At 44.7% G+C, this 19,116-nt stretch overlaps 1 protein-coding gene across 2 annotated transcripts in view; it reads left to right on the plus strand.

Annotated features, from left to right (window-relative positions):
- RNF128 (ring finger protein 128) overlaps window positions 1–19,116 on the plus strand; it is a 418,051-nt gene that overhangs the window by 384,454 nt on the left and 14,481 nt on the right. For both annotated transcript variants that reach the window (XM_069212394.1, XM_069212395.1), the window contains exons 5-6: window positions 15,318–15,414; window positions 16,731–16,941. In XM_069212394.1, coding sequence (XP_069068495.1) covers window positions 15,318–15,414; window positions 16,731–16,941 — 308 coding nt within the window. The remainder of the gene's footprint in view (window positions 1–15,317; window positions 15,415–16,730; window positions 16,942–19,116) is intronic.

Below are 19,116 nucleotides of genomic sequence, written 5' to 3' on the forward strand. Positions count from 1 at the left end.
GTTAAGCACGTTATGCTAAACATGTGTTGAAATGTATGGTTGCAGGGTGATGGCCAGTAATATGACTTGTGTAGTGTCATAGGAAAAGGCACCCTCTAGAGGTGAAAGATGGTATTACATCATGATTAACAATCAAGTGATGTCATTTAGGCCCTAAGGACTGTCAACTGTAGATGATTTTTATGTTGATTAATTCAATGTGGATTTTGATGAACCTGGGCCCACACTCTTTAGGGGTGTAGGTAGACTTGTAGATCATGTTGAGAGTAATCCTAGCAACGCCAACCACTCTAGCCTGCTTAGACATGTTCTTGTTGAGGCTCATTTGAGTAATAAGCCTGACAGCCTATATTGATCAAAGTAGATGTTCTTTATTGCCAGTGTCAGGTGCTATCATTCACAAGTTAAAGTCAAATATTGCATCAGAGTACAAGTGTTGGTTTATACCTCGCTTTGGGAGAGACGAGGATGATTATGCAATGTCATCCAAAAATAATTGCATCAGCTTTTGTATATTTGCAAATTGTTGCATAGTATTGAGTAGTGTGTGTGTGTGTGTGTGTGTGTGTGTGTGTGTGTGTGTGTGTGTGTGTGTGTGTGTAATAAATGTACCTTTGCTTTATCAAAAGAAAAAACAGACTCGACAATCATTTATTGAGTGGAATTCTTGTGTGCTTGTGAATGGTGATTACTAGCCCTGACCCACCTCCCTTGAGTAAGTCTTGGACTGCTTTGCAACGCTACCCTATGAAAGTCGAGCGCTACAATGGGGTGGTTGGTTCCCAGTGCTGGTAGAGTGCGGGCACATTACTTGTGCAGGCCACACAACTAATGACCCACCCTCCAACAATCAACTTCTCCAGGACTTTGGCCGGGTAAGGTAGCAGGCTCTGTATTTTGTTGAGAAAATGTCTGGAACAGAAAGAGAGAGAGACAAAGGGGGAAGAGGTTAAGAGAAGTGTTGCTCAAGGATATCACATTATTTGCTCGAGATCACACAAGTAGTTATGCAAACTTTCAGACTTTAAAAAAATGGATTTACTAGTTTTCAAGTTAACCAACCTACAGGACATAAATGTCTAAAACCATCTTGCCACTGTCATCTTGTTTCAGTGCTCTAGTGAGTAAGTTAAATCAAGTTATTGTATTGCAAATTTTTTATATACAGTGCTTCAAGTAAAAGTACCCTGTATAGACATATAGATATATTCTCTCTCTCTCTCTATATATATATATATATATATATATATAGATGGAGATCTTATCAGCTTTATTATAGTGAGAACCTAGCCTGAGGGCATCAAAGAGCTTTACAAGATAACCAAGCCTCCCATATTTTTTGTTAGGTATGGGATCATTAAGTAATATGACCAGAATCACAGGATGTTGAGCTGAGGCCAGGATTCAAACCTGGTACCCCAGTTCCAAAGTCTGCACCTCTGGCCAGTCGGTCACATTTCCTTCCCATCCTCTAAGCTCACTCGGAGGATAGAATGACTTTTAATAAACTTGGCCTCCTCAATTAAAGCAAATTAGGTTGATACGATTGTCAGTCCATCAAATACTAGCTATTACCTCTGTCCTCCAGTCCCTGTCCCATTCATTACTTATGAGGTGGAACCACCTCTAGAGACAGGAAAAATGCTGCAAAGCGACCGTTCCCCCATAGGCATTGGCCTATAAGGATATACACTACCCAGCATTCACCCTGTTCTATTTTTTCCTGTCTCTAAGAGTTGGGGAGGAGGATGTTCAGTTCCTGCTGGACATTAGTAAGATTCAGGAAATAAGAGTTTTCACTTACCTGGTGGTGGCCTGTTTGTGTACTAGGTAGGTTAGTGAATGCGATCCGTGAATGAGTGAAGTACTGTTACTCAGCTTGGGTATTATTGGAGCCACTTTCTTTAACCGGGTGGCATTCCGTTTTTGGCCGCATGGAGATGAGCTGCAGTTTTCACGCAGCTCATCGGTGCTGTCAGAGCAGCTGTTTTCAGTTGCTGCAGTGGAAGCTAGGCTTCTTCCGGGTTCTTTCCTGGGAATGCACGGGCCCTGGGGTGAGAGTGAATGTGCAGTAATGTAGTCTTCAATGCTCAGTGCAGTTCAGGAGATGGGTATTTGAGGTTGCTTGTCCAGGTAGGTCTGTTTAGTGGTGTTCATTTATTTACTGATTTTTGGGAAGTAAATGATGTTGATTCTTGCTTTATTTGGAGATTGCCATGGGAAAGCATTCCCGTATGAGGAGGCATGCTGCATCCTCACGCATTGAGCCCTCTTACCCTCCTCCCCCAAAGCATGCTAATGGGGGGGGCGGGACGATTGCCATCGCTGCTAAGAGACTTTGTTGTAGCTTAATATGGCCATAGCTGCTGCCTGGATTAGGTTTGAGGAAGGATCTGCTGATGTATGCTCTTGTTCGGAGGAGGAGCTGCCAGCATCAGTGGAGGATCAAAAGGGGAAGTATATTGGCAAGGATTTGCTCCCTGAACTGGTAGCTCAAGTTATGCAAAAAAAATGGGCTTTCAGGATGGTGAAATCCCTAAGACCTCTTCTTCTGATCTCTTACAACGGTTCAAAAGCCTGCACAGTTGGATTTCCTTGTGCATCTAGCCATTATGAGTGTTTTGCATAGGGAATGGAAGGATCCTGATAGGATTATGATGCCTCGCTTCATGTCTAAGATGTCTCCCATTACTGACATGCAGAAAGTATTGCCTAATTCAAAACCTGTAGATTCATTTGTTGCCAGTGTGGTGTGATGCACTTGTCTCACAGAGGATTCTGTGATTAGAGCCCAAACAGAACTGAAGTTAGATTTGTCCTTGAAAAATGTTTACTCTAGGGCCCATCGGGCATTGAGAACTAGTATCTGCAGTACTTAGGTCTCCAAGTCATTGATTTCTGACTTTAAACAGCTCTTCAAAGCAGTGGGCGAATGGACTGAGTGCTCTTACTTGCTTGAGGGGATTCAGTGACAAGTCGGACATTCCTTTGGATATTGCCAAGGAATCGGCGGTGTCGGCTGGAGCTTCTATTGCGGCTCACCACAACTTGGTTTTGAAGGATTGGTGCACGGACTCAGGCCAGAAGTCCTCTGCACTTCGATTGCCTTTTGAGGGTTCCCATCTGTTTGGGGAAGAGCTGGAATCTAAGCTACATAAGTTTTTTTTTTTTAAAGTAGAATAAGTACTCCTCTTCATTAAAGCAGGCATCTTTCTCTCCTCCGGCTAAATCTTTCTCTGTGCATCAGCCCTCCCAGTGACAGCATTCAGGCTAGTAGCGACGGTTTCGACCCAAGAAGGAGAAAGAGAAGAAGCCTAAGACACCAAAGAATCGGCACTTCTGACTATCTTGGAGATGGCCTGCCTGTGTCCTCGGAGGCAGGCTCAGTTTTTTTTTTCTGCAGACGTGGATAAAATCTACTTTTGACATTTTTTTGGGGCTTCAAATAATGCGTTCAGGTCACAGATTAGAGTTCATGTCCCTTCTCCCTGGTTCGGGAGTCCCATCAAACCCCTTGGCCCTCTTGCAAGGAGAGGAGGCCGGCAATTCAGAAGGTACTGACTGCTCTTTTACAGAAGGAAGTAATTTCAGAGGTTCCCTGTTGTCAAGAGGTCGGGACTTATACTTCATCGTCTTTCTGGTCCAGAATGTCATGGGGAGGTTTCAGATGTGTTGAACCTCAAGTGCCTGAACAAGTGCATCCAATCCATCCCGTTTAAGATGGAGGCACTTTCAATAATTATTCCTTTGATTTGCAGGGATCATTGGATGGTTACCCTGGACCTATAATACGCCTACTTTCATGTCCTGATCCACCCAGAGCATCGTCAGTAGCTTCGATTTAGTGTCAGCAACATCCATTATCAGTCCAATGTCCTGCCTTTTGGTCTGAAGTCAGCCCCTTGGGTTTTCACCAAGGTGGTATCCAACCGGGTGGCTTCTCTTCATTTTCAGGGTGTCTGCCTCTATCCATATATGGACGACTGGCTTTTGCATGCTCCTACAAAGCAACAGCTTCAGAAGATTTTGGAGTTGGTACTCCAACAGGTTCAGGAACACAGGTTCCTGTTGAATTGGGTAAAATGTCTCCTTCAGCCTGCCCAGGGAAGACTCTACATAAGGGTGTGTTTCAGGATGGACTTGAACAGGGTGTTACTTCCGGAGATGAGGGCCGAGACACTGAGGAGTCTGGTGTCCTAGGCTATGCTGAGTCAATCCCTGTCTGTTCGTCAGTGGCCACATCTTTAGGATCACATGGCAGCCTCAGTGTTTACTGTCCCTTGGGCCAGGTTCCACCTTCGCCCACTGCTGCCAGATTCTTTCTGCATGGTGATGGGGCTGCAACTGGACCCCCCAGTGGTTTTAACGCCTGATGCCAGTTCCTTCGAGGTGGGTGGAGGTTATTCTGGGTCTGTCCTCCGCTCAAGCTCGTTAGTCTCTGGCAGGAGGTCTTCCAATTGGAGGGATTTGATGGCTGTTAGGAGGGCTCTGTTGCATTTTCAAGAGATGCTTTTGGGGCAGCATGTGATGGTCAGATCGGACAATATGTTGACTGTGGCCTACGGGAACAACCAGGGGGACAGCAGCTCTCAGTCCCTGAATTTAATGGTCATGCAATTGGTGAGTTAGGTGTAGGTCAGGCTTCTGTCCATTTCAGCCGTCTACATCAAGGGGGTGCACAATGTGCTTGCTGACTCTTGAGTCACATGTTTTCTCCCTCTCAGAAGTTGTCTCTGAAGGTGTCCATATTCAGGTTAATCTGTCTGCTGTTTGGAGCCCCCTTTCTGAATCTTATTCCCTCCTGGTCCAATGCCCAGCATCTGAGCTTTTTGCACAAGAGCCCCACAGGGCCGAGCTTGGACGGTGGATGCTCTCCTGGTTCCTTGGCCCAACGAGCTTCTATATGCATTCCCTCATTTCCCCTGGTTCACAGGCTGCTCTGCAGGCTCCAAAAAGGGGTGATGATCCTAGTTGTTCCCTTTTGGCCCAGGGGGGCATGATTCCTGATTCTCAGGTCCCTAGCTTTTCAAGATCCCCAGTTACTGCCTCTTTCTTCCTCTCGTCTCAGGTTCTCATCCAGAGTTCTCTCCCAGATGCTACAACTATTGATGTGGAGGTTGGAAGGAGGGGGTGGATGAGGCAAGGATTGTCAGACCAGCTGGTGGTGACTGTTCAGAATTCCTGCCATCCTTTTACTCTGGTCCCGTATGGGCGCCATTAGGCAAATTTGCAGTCTTGGTGTGAGACTCATTCGGTTTTTCAAGCTGCTTCTTCCCTTCCGGAAGTATAATGTTTTCTTTGGGATAGGGATGAGAAGATGTTGGACATCTCTACCTTGTGTGCCCAGTGGGCCGCTTTTAGATCTTTCCAGGTTCCATGGGGTAATCTGGTGGATTCTGAGGCTTTGGTGTCCTGTCTGTTGAAGGGGTTTTCTCATGCTACGCCTTTGATTAAGCCCCTTTTTCCTTTGTGGGATATTCCATTTGTTCTATAGGCTTTGACATCAGCTCCTTTTGAGTCACGAAGCATGCTGATATTAAGTTTGTTATCCTGAAGGTGGTCTTTCTTGTAGTGATCACTTTGGCTAGAAGGATTGGGGAGTTGGCTGCTCCCGTGAAAAAGGGAACCTTTTCTCTTTTGTTGAAGATGGTGTGGTGCTTTGTTTGGATCCCTCTTTTGTACCTAAGGAAGTTTCAGTTTACCACCAGAAGCAAGGGTGGTGTTGTCTCTTTTAGACGTTTCTGTGGCTTCTTAGGAGTTGGGGTGGCATCTTTTGGATGTAAAGAAGGCATGCATGTCTACTGCTTCCTTTCATAAACGTCATTCACTTTGGATCTTCTCGTTGGGGTGAGAAGGAAGGTTTCCTTTGTTTACATAGCAGATGGATCAAGCAGGTAATTTTTCTGTATTTCTCAATTTCAGGTGCCACCTCTGCCCCACTGTTGGACTTTTTTGTTTTTGCAGGGTCATCCCCAGTCTTATTGCCTCCTGCCTCCTATTTTTTCTGACATGTTGCTGTTGGCTTTTGAACTCTAGCACTGGTTAGCAGTGGTAAAGTGCTCAAAGTGCATATGCTCTCTGTGTAAATTGTATGTAATTGGTTTATCCATGATTGGCATATTTGATTTACTAGTAAGTCCCTAGTAGAGTGCATTACTGGTGCCAGGGCCTGCAAATCAAATGCTACTAGTGGGCCTGCAGCACTGGTTGTGCCACCCACATAAGTAGCTCTGTAATCATGTCTCAGACCTGCCATTGCAGTGTCTGTGTGTGCAGTTTTAACTGTAAATTTGACTTGGCAAGTGTACCCACTTGCCAGGCCTAAACCTTCCTTTTTCTTACATGTAAGGCACCCCTAAGGTAGGCCCTAGGTAGCCCCAAGGGCAGGGTGCAGTGTATGGTTAAGGTAGGACATATAGTAATGTGTTTTATATGTCCTGACAGTGAAATATTGTTAAATTCGTTTTTCACTGTTGCAAGGTCTGTCCCTCTCATAGGTTAACATGGGGGCTACCTTTAAATATGATTAAAGTGTAGATTCCCTTTGGGAGCGGATGGACATGTGGAGTTTGGGGTCTCTGAGCTCACAATTTAAAAATACATCTTTTAGTAAAGTTGATTTTAAGATTGTGCGTTTGAAAATGCCACTTTTAGAAAGTGAGCATTTTCTTGCTTATACAATTTCTGTGACTCTGCCTGTTTGTGGATTCCCTGTCTGGGTCAGTTTGACAGTTGGGCTGGTTGCACCTCACACTAGACAGTGACACAAAAGGAGCTGGGGTGTAGTCTGCATTTCCTGATGAGCCATCTGTGCAAGGAGGGAGGGGAGGAGTGGTCACTTACACCTGGTGAGTGTCTGGGGCCTGGCCTGGGATGGGCAGATTTTCACATTCAAAAGAGACTTTACTTTGAAGTAGGCATACTTCAAAGGAGAAATTGGGTATAAGAAGGGCACCCAAAACCACAGACTTTAGATCACTTCTGGACATCAAGAGGAACCGCTGCCTGGAGAAGAGCTGAGGAGAAGTGCTGCCCTGCCTGTGACTGTGCTTTGTGGAGCTATCCTGCAGTTGCTGCTTCTGCCAGAGTAAGAGGGCAAAGACTGGACTTTGTGTGCCTTCCATCTTGTGAAGAAATCTCCAAGGGCTTGATTTAGAGCTTGCCTCCTGTTGTTTGAAGTCTCAGAGACAGCAAAGACTTCTCTCTGCCATCACCTGGAGTCTCTGGAGAGACTCCTGCTCCGACAAGTGGTGCCCTAGCCAGTCCCTGGGCCCCTGGAAGGAAAGCTGGTGGAAATCCAAGAAAATCAATTTCGGACGACTTCGGACCGACGCCGCTGCCGAATCCGGTGATGCCGACTGCATCCGACTCCGTGACCTTCGCTGGAACGCGGCGATTTGCGCAGGCCCGACGCCACTGCAGCCCCGCTGAAGTCTGCGACTCCGTGGAAGTCGCTGCACCACGTCGTGACCGACGCCGCTCGAAGTGCACGGATTCAGCGTTTCGCACAGACGCCGCAATCCCCCACTTCGCGCATTGACTTGTTTTTACTCTTCACCAAAGGTACTGTACTTGGGGGGTCTACGCAACTCCGTGTCTGGTGCCGCTGGTGTCAGCTTGTTGGAAACGACTCCGTCATGACACCGTGTTAACACCTCATCGAAGCATTTTGTGCTTCTAAGCGCTATTTCTGAGTTAATCTTTAAAAATTCATAACTTGACTTGTGTATGTCGGATTTTTGTTGTTTTGGTCTTGTTTTGTTTAGATAAATGTTCCTATTTTTCTAAACTGGTGTTTGTCATTTTGTAGTGTTTACATTACGTTACTCTGTGTGTTGGTACAAATACTTTACACCTAGCACTGATCTGCCAAGCTACCAAGGGGGTATGCAGGGGTTAGCTGAGGGTGATTCTCTTTTACCCTGAATAGAGTGAGGGTCCTTGCTTGAACAGGGGGTAACCTGTCAACCAAAGACCCCATTTCTAACACCCACCCCCACCTCCCCTCCACATGCCGGTCCACTAGGAGTCTTTCCTCTTCTTGGGATCAGGCAAGGCGTGTGTACATTGCTGAGATTTGCCATGCGGCCTCCTGGGCTGGTCCAAATACTTTGTTCGCCATTATCACTTGCCGAATAATATATATCAGAAATTTTGGGTTAGGTGTTCTGGACTCAGCCTTGCCCTGATTTTTTTTCTGTATGTTCTGCTTCTCTTGGTTAAACCTTCTTGTGTTTGCAGTATTTTGTTTTGATTGTGTCCCTTATGTTTGGGCTTCTGATGTCTGACGGTCTTGTTGGGACCGCTTTGGTATTCCTCATAAGTAATGAATGGGACGGGGACTAAAGGATGAAGAGGTAATTCCTGGATTACTTACCGATAATCTTCATTACTCCTAGTTCAGATGTCCCCGTCCAATTCATTGCAACACTCCTGGTTACAGAGACCTTCAGACTCTGGTGGTTGCTTGGTATATCAGGAAGAATGCTGGGTAGGGTATACCCTTAGAGGCTAATGCCAATTGGGTAGGGGGTTACCTTGGAGTGTTTTCCTATTCTTTTTTCTGTCTCCAGAGGTGTTATCACCTCATAAAAGATAAATGAGGTGGGCACATCTGGGCTAGCAGTAGTGAAGATTACCGGTAAGTAATCCAAGCATTTCTGCTGTCCATGTCCATTTTTTTAATGACTTGTAACACTGGTTATTAGCACTCTAGACAATGCTTTTGTAGACATCTGAAATGAAACAGAAGAGGGGGCATGACTTACTCAGTGTCGCATAACCTGGACAAGTGGAGAAGTGAGAATAAGAATCCAGGTATTTTGCTTCCAGAGTTGGAAATCTAGTGATGTATCAGGGGTGAGGGTTGGTGTAAGGGTGTATGGCTTGCACTGAGGAAGTATGGAGAGAGAGAGACTTGGATTCAAACTGGCTGTGATGCCAGTTTCTGTGAGCGAGCGAGGCCTGCACCATTCGTGCCCATACTATGCCTTGTCCGTGTGTGTGAGCAACATCTGCACTGATGTTTCCGTGCCATCATTTTTGGGTGAGGGGATGTTGTACCGCCTGTATTCAAGCTGTACGCTTCCTGTAAGCAGTACACAACTTTTTAATTTATTTGGAGCGTGGCAGAGTTGCTATGTTTTGCCCAAAGTTGTATTCGCTTCCCTTCTAAAGTAGCCAACACATTTAGCGGTCTAATCCGGAAATTTCCGAGGACAGAAGGTACCATTTAAACAACACGCTTTACTGATCGTGCAGGAACTGTGCAAGTATAACGGCAGTCTCGGCATAGTACCACCGCTCTGAGTAAATGAAGTACAAATGTCCAGCCAACGAACTCGACACACGCAGCCTTGTCAAACGTTGGCAGGTGTCCAAAGTGACTAGAACCGTGTGCCACCCAAGACATGCCCGTCATTTTAACAAGGACAGGCGAAAGACTGTACTTACCCTGGCACCAGAAGTTACAGTACGAAGTGCACTGTGTGTTAATTACAGCAACAGTTGATGTTAAGTCGCCATGTAATGTACGATTTCTCTCCTTACTGGTTGAAGGTGGCATCCAGCAGTTGGCATACCGCTTTCTGTGGGTCTATGCAACGCCTGGCTACTGGCGGACAGTATTATTGCACAGCTCAGGAGCTCTGAACTCAACAATGTAGTTTTTTGGCCAGCTCAGCGATGGAGGTTCTGGGGACCTCACATTATCAGTAAGAGAATCTGCCATCTGTGCCCTAAATTTGGTGCTTATGGTAGCGGGTATTTTATGGTATTTCACGCTGTTTGGTATTAGAATGTTTAGACTCAATGACGTGTGGTTTTCAAGTCCAACTCATTGTAATTGATATTAATTGACTTCCTTTTAGAGTACATTTAATTGTCGGTGTTTGGCCCTGCTGATAGTTTTATTTTCAGTATTCTCGGGGTACACTTCAGACCTGAATAATGGACTTAAAAAGTGTACTTATCCCATAATGGATGGCGAGCTGCTTGCGAGAACCAGCACCCCATTAGAAAGTTAATCCAAACCCACATTGTTACAGTTTTAGTGCAACTCAAATTATTCATTAACAATGTAAATGACAGCAAAGGTAGTGAAGTCAGATAGAGAAAATATAGGCACATTTTCTGTGTTCATTAATTAGATTGTGCGTCCTATTAATGCACAGAATAATAAAATGACTGCAAGAGTCCTTATGACAAACTAAGTAACAAGACTGCTGGATTTTGGGCGGCAGCACCTCTGCGTTGTAGGCAACTGAGTCATTCCTACACCAGATGGCAGGTGTCAGGCAAGCCCTCCCGGCTCACTAGCAGCACCTCACAAAAACCCAACCAGTAAGTGTGATTTGCGCCAGCCTTGCATGGACTCATACAACCCCTCAGGGAAGTTGTGGTGGTAACAAGTCTTACTCTTTTATCTCCACATACACATCTCTTACACACGTTGGCAAGAAAAGAGATGCAGGACAGTTTTCAGTACATTTATTGAAAGGACTGCAATCTGTGATAAAATATATCAGCTGCAGTAATTAGGATAATGAGTAGTAACACAATTCCGATTGTGAAGATCGGACATGTGAATATGAACAACCCCAACATATTAGTAATAACATGAATACACAATTCCTACCTGAAGCCTAACCTCCAGCCCCTAAGTGACAGCATGGGAATGTAAGCCAAATCTGTCTGTGCAGTGTCCATGAGGAGCACACCTCACCCCTGTTATCTTGATACAAGGTCAGGCTGCCAGTTTCCATATCAGGGTCCGTGGAGTCACAAAGGCTGAGGTCGGCCAGAAACTGGCATGCAGCATGGATGGAAATTCTGTCTGGAACCCCCTTTAATGCCTTTTGTCCTACAAGATGTTTTTATAGAGGACATGTTTATGCTCCTGCACATAAGCCTGACACTGGTATGTACCTAAACACTGGACTATTTATGCAGTCTTGGGGCCGGCAATACAGAATATTAGTCTGTGTGCCTCGCATTCCGTTCTTGGGATTCATAGGTGATGCAAAGTATGTCATCCATAGCACTAAAAATGACGCTTTTGCAGAATAGCAGCTGATATTGGAATTAAAACAGTAATATTAAAAGTTTTAGGAAAATAAAATGAATAAAAACAACAGCGCATAATAACTTGGTAAAAGGGCAAATGCCACAAGCCAAGGCTAAGTTGTTACTGTATCCAAGCTACTAACTAAAATGGACCCAGGACAATTTGATAGCTGGAAGATAGAGCTAATTTGTATTATTGTTGGCTCTGATGCTTGTCACAGTGCCCTTGTCGTCTTGGATCTTTCTGTGGCACTTGGCATAGTTGATTATGACACACTTTGGGCCATAGTTGATTGGACACACTTTGGGCCACTGGGTGGCACCATACTTGAACGGTTTAGATCCTTGCTGGCAAATTGGGTACTGTGTCTTTGCCTCCTTAAACCTCTGAATCTAAATCATTGAGCCGTTGGGTCCATCAGGGTTCCTCACCATCACCACTCGGACGCAATGCTATGTGAGCTTCTAGCTTACCTCATCGTGGCCTGTGTGAAGGGCGGCGCGCATGTGTGTGTATTTGCTGAAAAAAGCAAAGGTTAAAGTAACATTGTTGTTAGGTGAAATCAGTACTTAATTTGTAAAGAAATAAGTGCCAGGAGACTACTGCAGCTTGCACCACCCATAACACTACTAATGACAATTTAGACTTTTTAATAGATTCAAAATTATTAATACCTACCACCCACTCTTTTTATAGCTTTGGGTGGCACGCATTACTCATTTTTTATGTTTATATATGTAATTATTAAACAGTTGTGTTCATCAAAAAATTAGACAAACAGTGCCACCATGTGCCTAGCTGTCACGAGTGCCGGTGTTGACAATTAAGTGCAGATGCTCGGCCACCGTCTCAAACTAAGCACTGGGTAAAATGCCTTAAACTCTAAAAACAACTGAAATTCACCAGTTATAATTATCTCAAGTAACCATAACTTATTTATTAGGGTAACTATAACTTGCGGTCCCCCATGCACAGTTCTCTCAGCAATATTTTCACTACAAATGTTGCATTGAAATTATCAATGATGTCATAGAAGATATCATGAGTGATGTAATATGTGGGGTAATTTCCAGTGCATGGTGGGGGCATGAGTTACAGTTACCTTAGGGCACGATACGTTGTTACTAAACATTTCACCTAACTATAGCGTTACGTTAACCTTTGCTTTTTTCAATGAATTTCTTTTTTTTTTTTTTTTTTTTAAATGTAAAGTAATATTTAATTACCTTATATAAATCCTTTTTTTTTTTTTTAAAGGGTGGAACTTGTGACCTGCCCGAGCCTAATACGTTACCGGTAACTCCATCATCCAGAGCCATATCTATTTTAAAGGGGAAAGCCCCCCCCCAAAACCTTATTGCCCAGGGCCTTTTCTATTTTTAAATTAAAGGTGGGGGTGGCGTGTGGCCCCTGTCCCCGAGTCGAATATGGCCCTGGGGATTCTATCCCCCAGGGTGATCTATATTTTAAAGAGGAGGGGCACCGCGTTCCATGTCCATGTGGCCCTCCTCCTCGAGCCTTATTAGGCCCTGGGGATCAGAGCTCTCTGAGTCTTTTTTTATTAAATGGGTGGAGGGCTGCGTGACACCCCCACCCCCTTCCCGAGCCTTATTAGGCCCTGGGGACCTCATCTCTCAGGATTTGAATTTAGTGACGCAACTTGGTACGATTTTTCCAACGTACAGCCGCCACGTTGTACTATTTTGACCACTTTTTAGTGCAAACCACAAATCTAAATATTAGGTATTATTATTTTTCTCCTAAAATGTTACTGACTGTATCAACCACTGAAGGGTGAAATGTGAGTCCGTGCTGACCGAATCAATCTGTGAGTCTGTACACTGGGTTGCCTGGTTAGCAGTAATTAGAGCAACGAATGTGGCTGAGCGGTCTAGGAGTGTGAGCGTATATTGTGGTGGTCGGATCTGTTAAAATTGACTAGGTGATGGTTTCAATGGAGTGTCGAGCACTAAAGCTAGGGAGAAAAGGATTAAGTAGGTATTGTATGTTGAGTAACACATTTGGACACCTAGAAATCAGCTTTTCGAGGAGGTTTTGAGAAAAAGAAGTTGGGAGACCGGTCTATAGTTAGCAGAATTTCATACACAGGAGTGCTTTAATTAAGGCGAGGAAAGACTGTTGCAAATTTAAAGCATTGAGGGTAGTTCCCCAGAAACAGAGTGCACTCGAAAAGCGATGTCTAGCAGGCGAGAACACATGATGTCGGAGTAAGATGATTCCTGAATTTGTAGTGTTCATTGCAGTTGTGAAGGTGCAGAGTTGCTAATTATTTTAGATGTTTGGATTTGTGCCATTTGTAGAGCAGCACCCCCATTTTCGTTTTCATGGATTGAATGCTGGGGCAGATCCATGGTTGAGGACAGGGCGTGGTTGGGGTAAAAATGCTCACGGGGTCATTGAATTGATTACAAGAAGTTGAGCAAAACTGGGTTCAAAGCCATTGTGAAGTTGATTAACAAACGAAGGGCTTAAAGGGGAAATGTTCTTTTAGTTATGGGATGGTTTGTGTGGGGCTCGGGTGAGTAGGTGGTGGTGGCGGGCACATGTAAGACAGCACGATCAGAGAGAAGGGATACAGGTGGGTGCTGAGTGATAGAGAAGTTGGAAGATGAGTCGACGATCAAAGGCTTGCCCTGAGTGTTTGTAGGAAGAGAATGGGCGTTGAAGCGAGTGGGCAGAAAGAAATTTGATAGGGAGGGTTGCGTGTGATTGGTTTCCAAGACTCCGCCTAAAGCCTCCTAGACTGGTAGTAGAAGGGTGATAGAGATTCTAATACAGTGTTACAGTCATCTGAAAATGCACACATGACTCCTGGAAAAGGAAAATAGTCTCAATTTGAGCGCTGGAAGTCGGTATGATAGCGGGGAGTAATATTTGGAAGTCAGCAGTATTATGTTGTGGGTGTATAAATAGTTGATAGATTTGCTCAGGTCTGGACCAATGACCGCCTGTTTGGGTGTACTAGGTGTGTGTGTGTGAGAAGGTAGTTTTCTTTTTTTGTAGAGGGCAACTTGGGTAACTGTCTTTTGAGAGAGTCATGTTTGGTGATGAATGTGAAGTGTAACTAGAGGGGAGCATCACATTGTGCGGCGATCTCGGAGGTTACAAATGGTGTCCACTTCGTAGGCAAAAGGAGATGGCTAAAAGTGCAGCGGAAGAATCTTTAGGCAGAATGTTTGTGCGATGATTGGCCGAGGAGGAGAACTGTGTTAAGGTAGATCCGCAGGATCGCGGGTGAGGAAAGCGGGCGAGTGTGTGACGTTGAGGTGACCGGGGCGTGGTGATGTCGGGATGTGGGAGTTGAGAGAAGCATTGGCTGTTGATAGCTACAGTAGCCGACTGTGATCTTTAGCGTTCAGGGACGTGTGCTCCGTGATTTTAGTTAGTCGGGGTGACAAATGCGCAGGCTATACATTTAATACGTTTACACAAAGCGTGAATGTTCGGATGTGTGGTATGCCACAGCGCATTACATTATGGAACAGTTATATTAATCAAACGCAATAGACAGGTGCGATCTACTTGGGATGAAGTCAAACCAAAGTGTATATAAATCTTCCGAAGTAGCAGCTTGGTGCGCATGTCAAGTGAGCTGTGCATCTCGGATTCATATGCTCGCAAATCAGCCATAGTCTTAGCAGGTCCGAAAAGGGTAAGTGCCTTGAAACGTCTGACATTGGGGCTGGCTCGCCCTCAGAGTAGTTCTGATATGGCGATCTGTGGTCCTCACAGGAATGAGGGCAAGGGCAGACATGTCCTGGCTCAGCAGCCACCAGCTGAACAAAGCAGGGGGCTGGGACAAGCCATTCAGGGAAGTTGCGCTGGCCGCTCCCAGTGTCACGGCTGCCCAGGTCTCGTCCCTCTGTAACCCCGGCGGTGCGGCGGTGCGGCGATGCGGCAGAGGACTGAATGTTTCTTCTGGTCAGCGGCGGGTGGCGGGTGGTTGTGTGAGGGGGAGCGTGTTGCGCTCACCCGGTCACCTTTTCTGCCAACCCGGAGGTGAGCGGGGTGCTGTAGCGATGCCTCCGCCAGCAGGGGGAGCAGAATCAGGTCACTTTTTAGCGCGATCAAAAGCAGAACGACTAGTTAGCTTTTTGTACTTTTCTGTTTAAAACTTTGCTGTTGAGCAATGTGGAAGGGTTCGATGCCAGCTGTATGTGTGCTTTGTACTATTACATTGTGTTGTTTCCTAATGCTTATAAATACCTTTATGCTTTTTTCTCTTCCCCAGCCATTTTTTCCACAAGGCTTGTATTGACCCCTGGCTCTTGGAACACCGAACATGTCCGATGTGTAAATGTGACATCCTGAAAGCTTTAGGGATCGCGGTGAGTTATTGTTCTACGTGTATTTCAGGTATTAAGTCGCCGAATAATTAACACGAATGGTGCGCATGTATGCTGATTTGTAACCTGGGGTATTTTACCATTGAGGGCTGATTTGCATTCTGTGGGTGTGTTCTTCCGGGTAGATTCCACACCTCTTCTTCCTTGCAGCGCCCTCTGTCGCTCTGAACAGACTGGTTCTGCAAGAAGAGCCTGCAAGTGCAAAGATCAGATATAGGGAAATGCTGTTTTTCTCCGTAATAGCCCACTTTCTGGTGTCCGTTGTGGGCCGTCGGGAGAACTGCATACTCTGACCGAGTCCACCAACCCTACGCCCATCTATCTGCATTTCCCTCTGCTGTTCACAGCCTTTTATTAAGTAGTCTTAAGTGACCTTAAGTAAAGGAAAAACTGAAATACGACAGTGCAAAAATTAGTTTTAGATACATTTTATTTAAACTAGAAATATCCTGACTGTTAACACCTACTGAACTTGTTGTTCTTTATGTATGTAAATGCACGTTTACTCAGTACCCTAAAGTGAAGTACAGAATAATCTTGCATTTTGGGGTGAAATGCAGTTTAAAGGGCTGAAGTCTTGCACTAACATATGTCATCACTGGTTTGTATTGCTTGATGTTTATTTTCATCAGTGTCTTTATTCTAAAGTTATTCGACAAATATACATCTGTGTAAAATCCGTAATGCATATTATAATGCAATATCTGGTTAAGTCCTCTTTTGTAGCCAATATTTGCATGACCCCAAGAAAACACACAAGCATTAAGGTGCGGCATTCGCCCTTCTTCACGCCTCATATAGTCCTACGCACACAGTTTCTTGATTAACATTCACACTCCCTTTAAAAAGAAACAGCACCAGTTGACTCTTAGTGAGGTGTCTGTTGTCGGATTTCTCCAGGAGTTTTTACACACACAGACAAAAACGAACACACACACACTCCCTTTCTCTGTTTAGAAAGACTTAAAAAATGTTGGTTATTTCACAAAATAGTGCACTTTCCCTCACTTGGTATACCTACCAATCTGCATTTCTCTCATTTTCACTGCCTCTTAAGCCCCCCTCGTGTGCCCTGCTTGTCGTATAATGTATTTTAACATTATATGCCAGCGTGATTGTCGGGAAATCTGAAGCTAACACCCCCCAATCATACTGACCAGGCTACGCCCCTGGACATTTCGAGGTTGCTTTGTAAACCGCTTGGATACTTTTGCAAATAATGTGGCAAGTTTACCTTGGTTGAACAATGTCCCCTTCATGCTCAAGTGTATCCATTTCTGTCCTGTTCTCTGCAATAGGTGGATGTGGAGGAAGCCCCCGCAGACACAGGGTCAGATATGGCATCGAATGCAACACCTCCGGCCACTGTATCCCCAACTACAATCTCGAGTGCACCTTCATGGCCTGAGGAGGATGCGCGCAGTGAGACCGCGTCATCGGGGTACGCCTCAGTGCGTGGAATGGATGAGATATCTGGAAAGGACGAGAGAGCCTCCGGACAGAACTCAGGTATCTATGCAGGGAACCCTACAACCTAAGAATGCTCAGTCCAGGGTGCCACCCCAAATAATATCTAGATTCTTTCAAGAACATTTTACGGTGAAAAGCCAAATTATATAATTGATTACATTTACACGTCTTCTAGAGAAGTGTAATACTTTAATCAAGTCAGTGTGAAAAAGTTACAGAATATTTTTGAATGAGAGTATCCTGCCGAAGAGTAAGAATGCCATTTTGATTGTTGTCACCTGCAAACCAGGAGTGGTGAAACTTGTGGAGTGCTGTGCTTTCTATGCACTGTGTATATGATGAGAAGATTTATTTCAGAACTTCTCCCATCAAAATACTAGGAGTTTCAATCTATATTTTAGTCTAATAAAAAGGAAATAAGACTCGAAATATGTGTCATCCATATGAATTAAAACCTCTAATTTCCCAATACCCATCTTACGAGAATTCTCTTCTCAGTTCCCCCTTCAGGTTGAAGAAGTTGGTGGATACTGACGGTTGATAGTGCCCCCCTGCCCCACCAACGTTTAGGTTGCTACTACACAGTAACCCAGAATTTCACATGAAATAAACTGAGGTGAAGTTGCTAACCAATATTTCTAGAGCTGGTGCTAGATTAATGTGATTGTAGGCCACCACGAGGGGCACCAAACTTCAACAAGAGGTCTACAAAATAGACCCCAGTAGGATACGAGGAAGCACCAAAGAGTCAGATGTAATTTTGCTTGGGGATGCTAAAATTCTTACATTAGAACTGGGTGTAGCATCGCAGCCTGCAAAGTCTTTGCCAACAAAGATGCTACCCTGGTGTGTTTTACACTCTAGGATACTGACATTAGCACATCCTAAGTCAGTGAGTTTATATGGCAACATCACTACTGTGCATGCCTAGACGCAGGCAGACCCTCTGCCTTCTGCTCTTCCCCACCTTGACTGCATGAGGGTCTTGTACCACAGTGTGTACTGTGGAGTAGAAATTTGGTTTGAAATAATCCAGATGAGTTGTTAATGATTATTTACACAGCTGTTTACTGTGGGGTATTTAAATCAATTATGAGCTGGCTTAGCTTTACATCTGCTGACGTGTTTCGCCACAGGGTTGGAATTAGGGTCTCGAATACTAGGACATACCTCGCTCCATGGACAGAGAGGGGACAGACGGCACGGGGATCAGATAAATCATGAAGCACTCCTCCTTCATACCACCTTCCAGTAGACTTGAAAAGTAGTAGTCGGGACCCCAGTACCAACTCTGACCCTTGGGAAACCCCAAAGCATATTACACGGGGCGAAACAAGTGTTGTCTGTATATATTCACCAGTGTATGGGACATCACATCGCTGCACTTACAGAAGAAATGTCTTTGTCTGCCCAGTTTTTATAATGAAGCTAAATAAAACAAACCTGCACAACGAACTTCAATCATCCTTTGGTGTTGCAGGATTGATGTCGAGGTGAATGTCACACCACATTTGGCGGCATTCATTTGTCCCATAGAACTCCACAGCTGGAAAGTCTTCATTCTGGAAACACAGGAAATATCTTCAGCTTTTTTTTTTTTTTTTTTTTTTTTTAAAAGCAGGATAATGGATAGAATGTTTGAAAATCCAATCACAGAAATAGCACAACAAATTACCATCCATAGTATTTAGTTACTTTACATTATGACCCAAAAACAGAGAAAGAACTACATTTGTAGCAAAGGATAAAGGAGATGAATGAGTTAGGTACACAAAATGAGGTGTGGCCAAAGGAGTGATGATAAGTGTGTAAGTAGAAAACACCCCAAAAATTATTACATTGCATTTAGTTTTTTTTTGATAAAGACATTTTATTGATTTTGCGAAAAAGTAGGTCAATGATACATACATTCAACAAGGCGCCAACAGGGCACCTAACAGTGGTCGATCCCAGGTCCCAGACATCACAGTGTAAATGAAGGTCCTGCACCGCCTAAATGACTGCTGCGGCCTCCCACTTCCCCCATATCCTATCATATTTATTCGGGCATCCTCTGGCCTCGTATACCAGTTTCTCACGTTGCGCACACCAGTCCACTCCTCGTCTCCATTTAGCCAATGCTGGGGCACCCCTGGCTTTCCAGTTCGCCATTATATCCCTCTTGGCCACCAGGCATGCCACCCCAAGGAAGGTTCGATCCGATCTTCTCAACCC

Source organism: Pleurodeles waltl, chromosome 2_1 (assembly GCF_031143425.1).
Source record: "Pleurodeles waltl isolate 20211129_DDA chromosome 2_1, aPleWal1.hap1.20221129, whole genome shotgun sequence".
NCBI lineage: Eukaryota > Metazoa > Chordata > Amphibia > Caudata > Salamandridae > Pleurodeles > Pleurodeles waltl.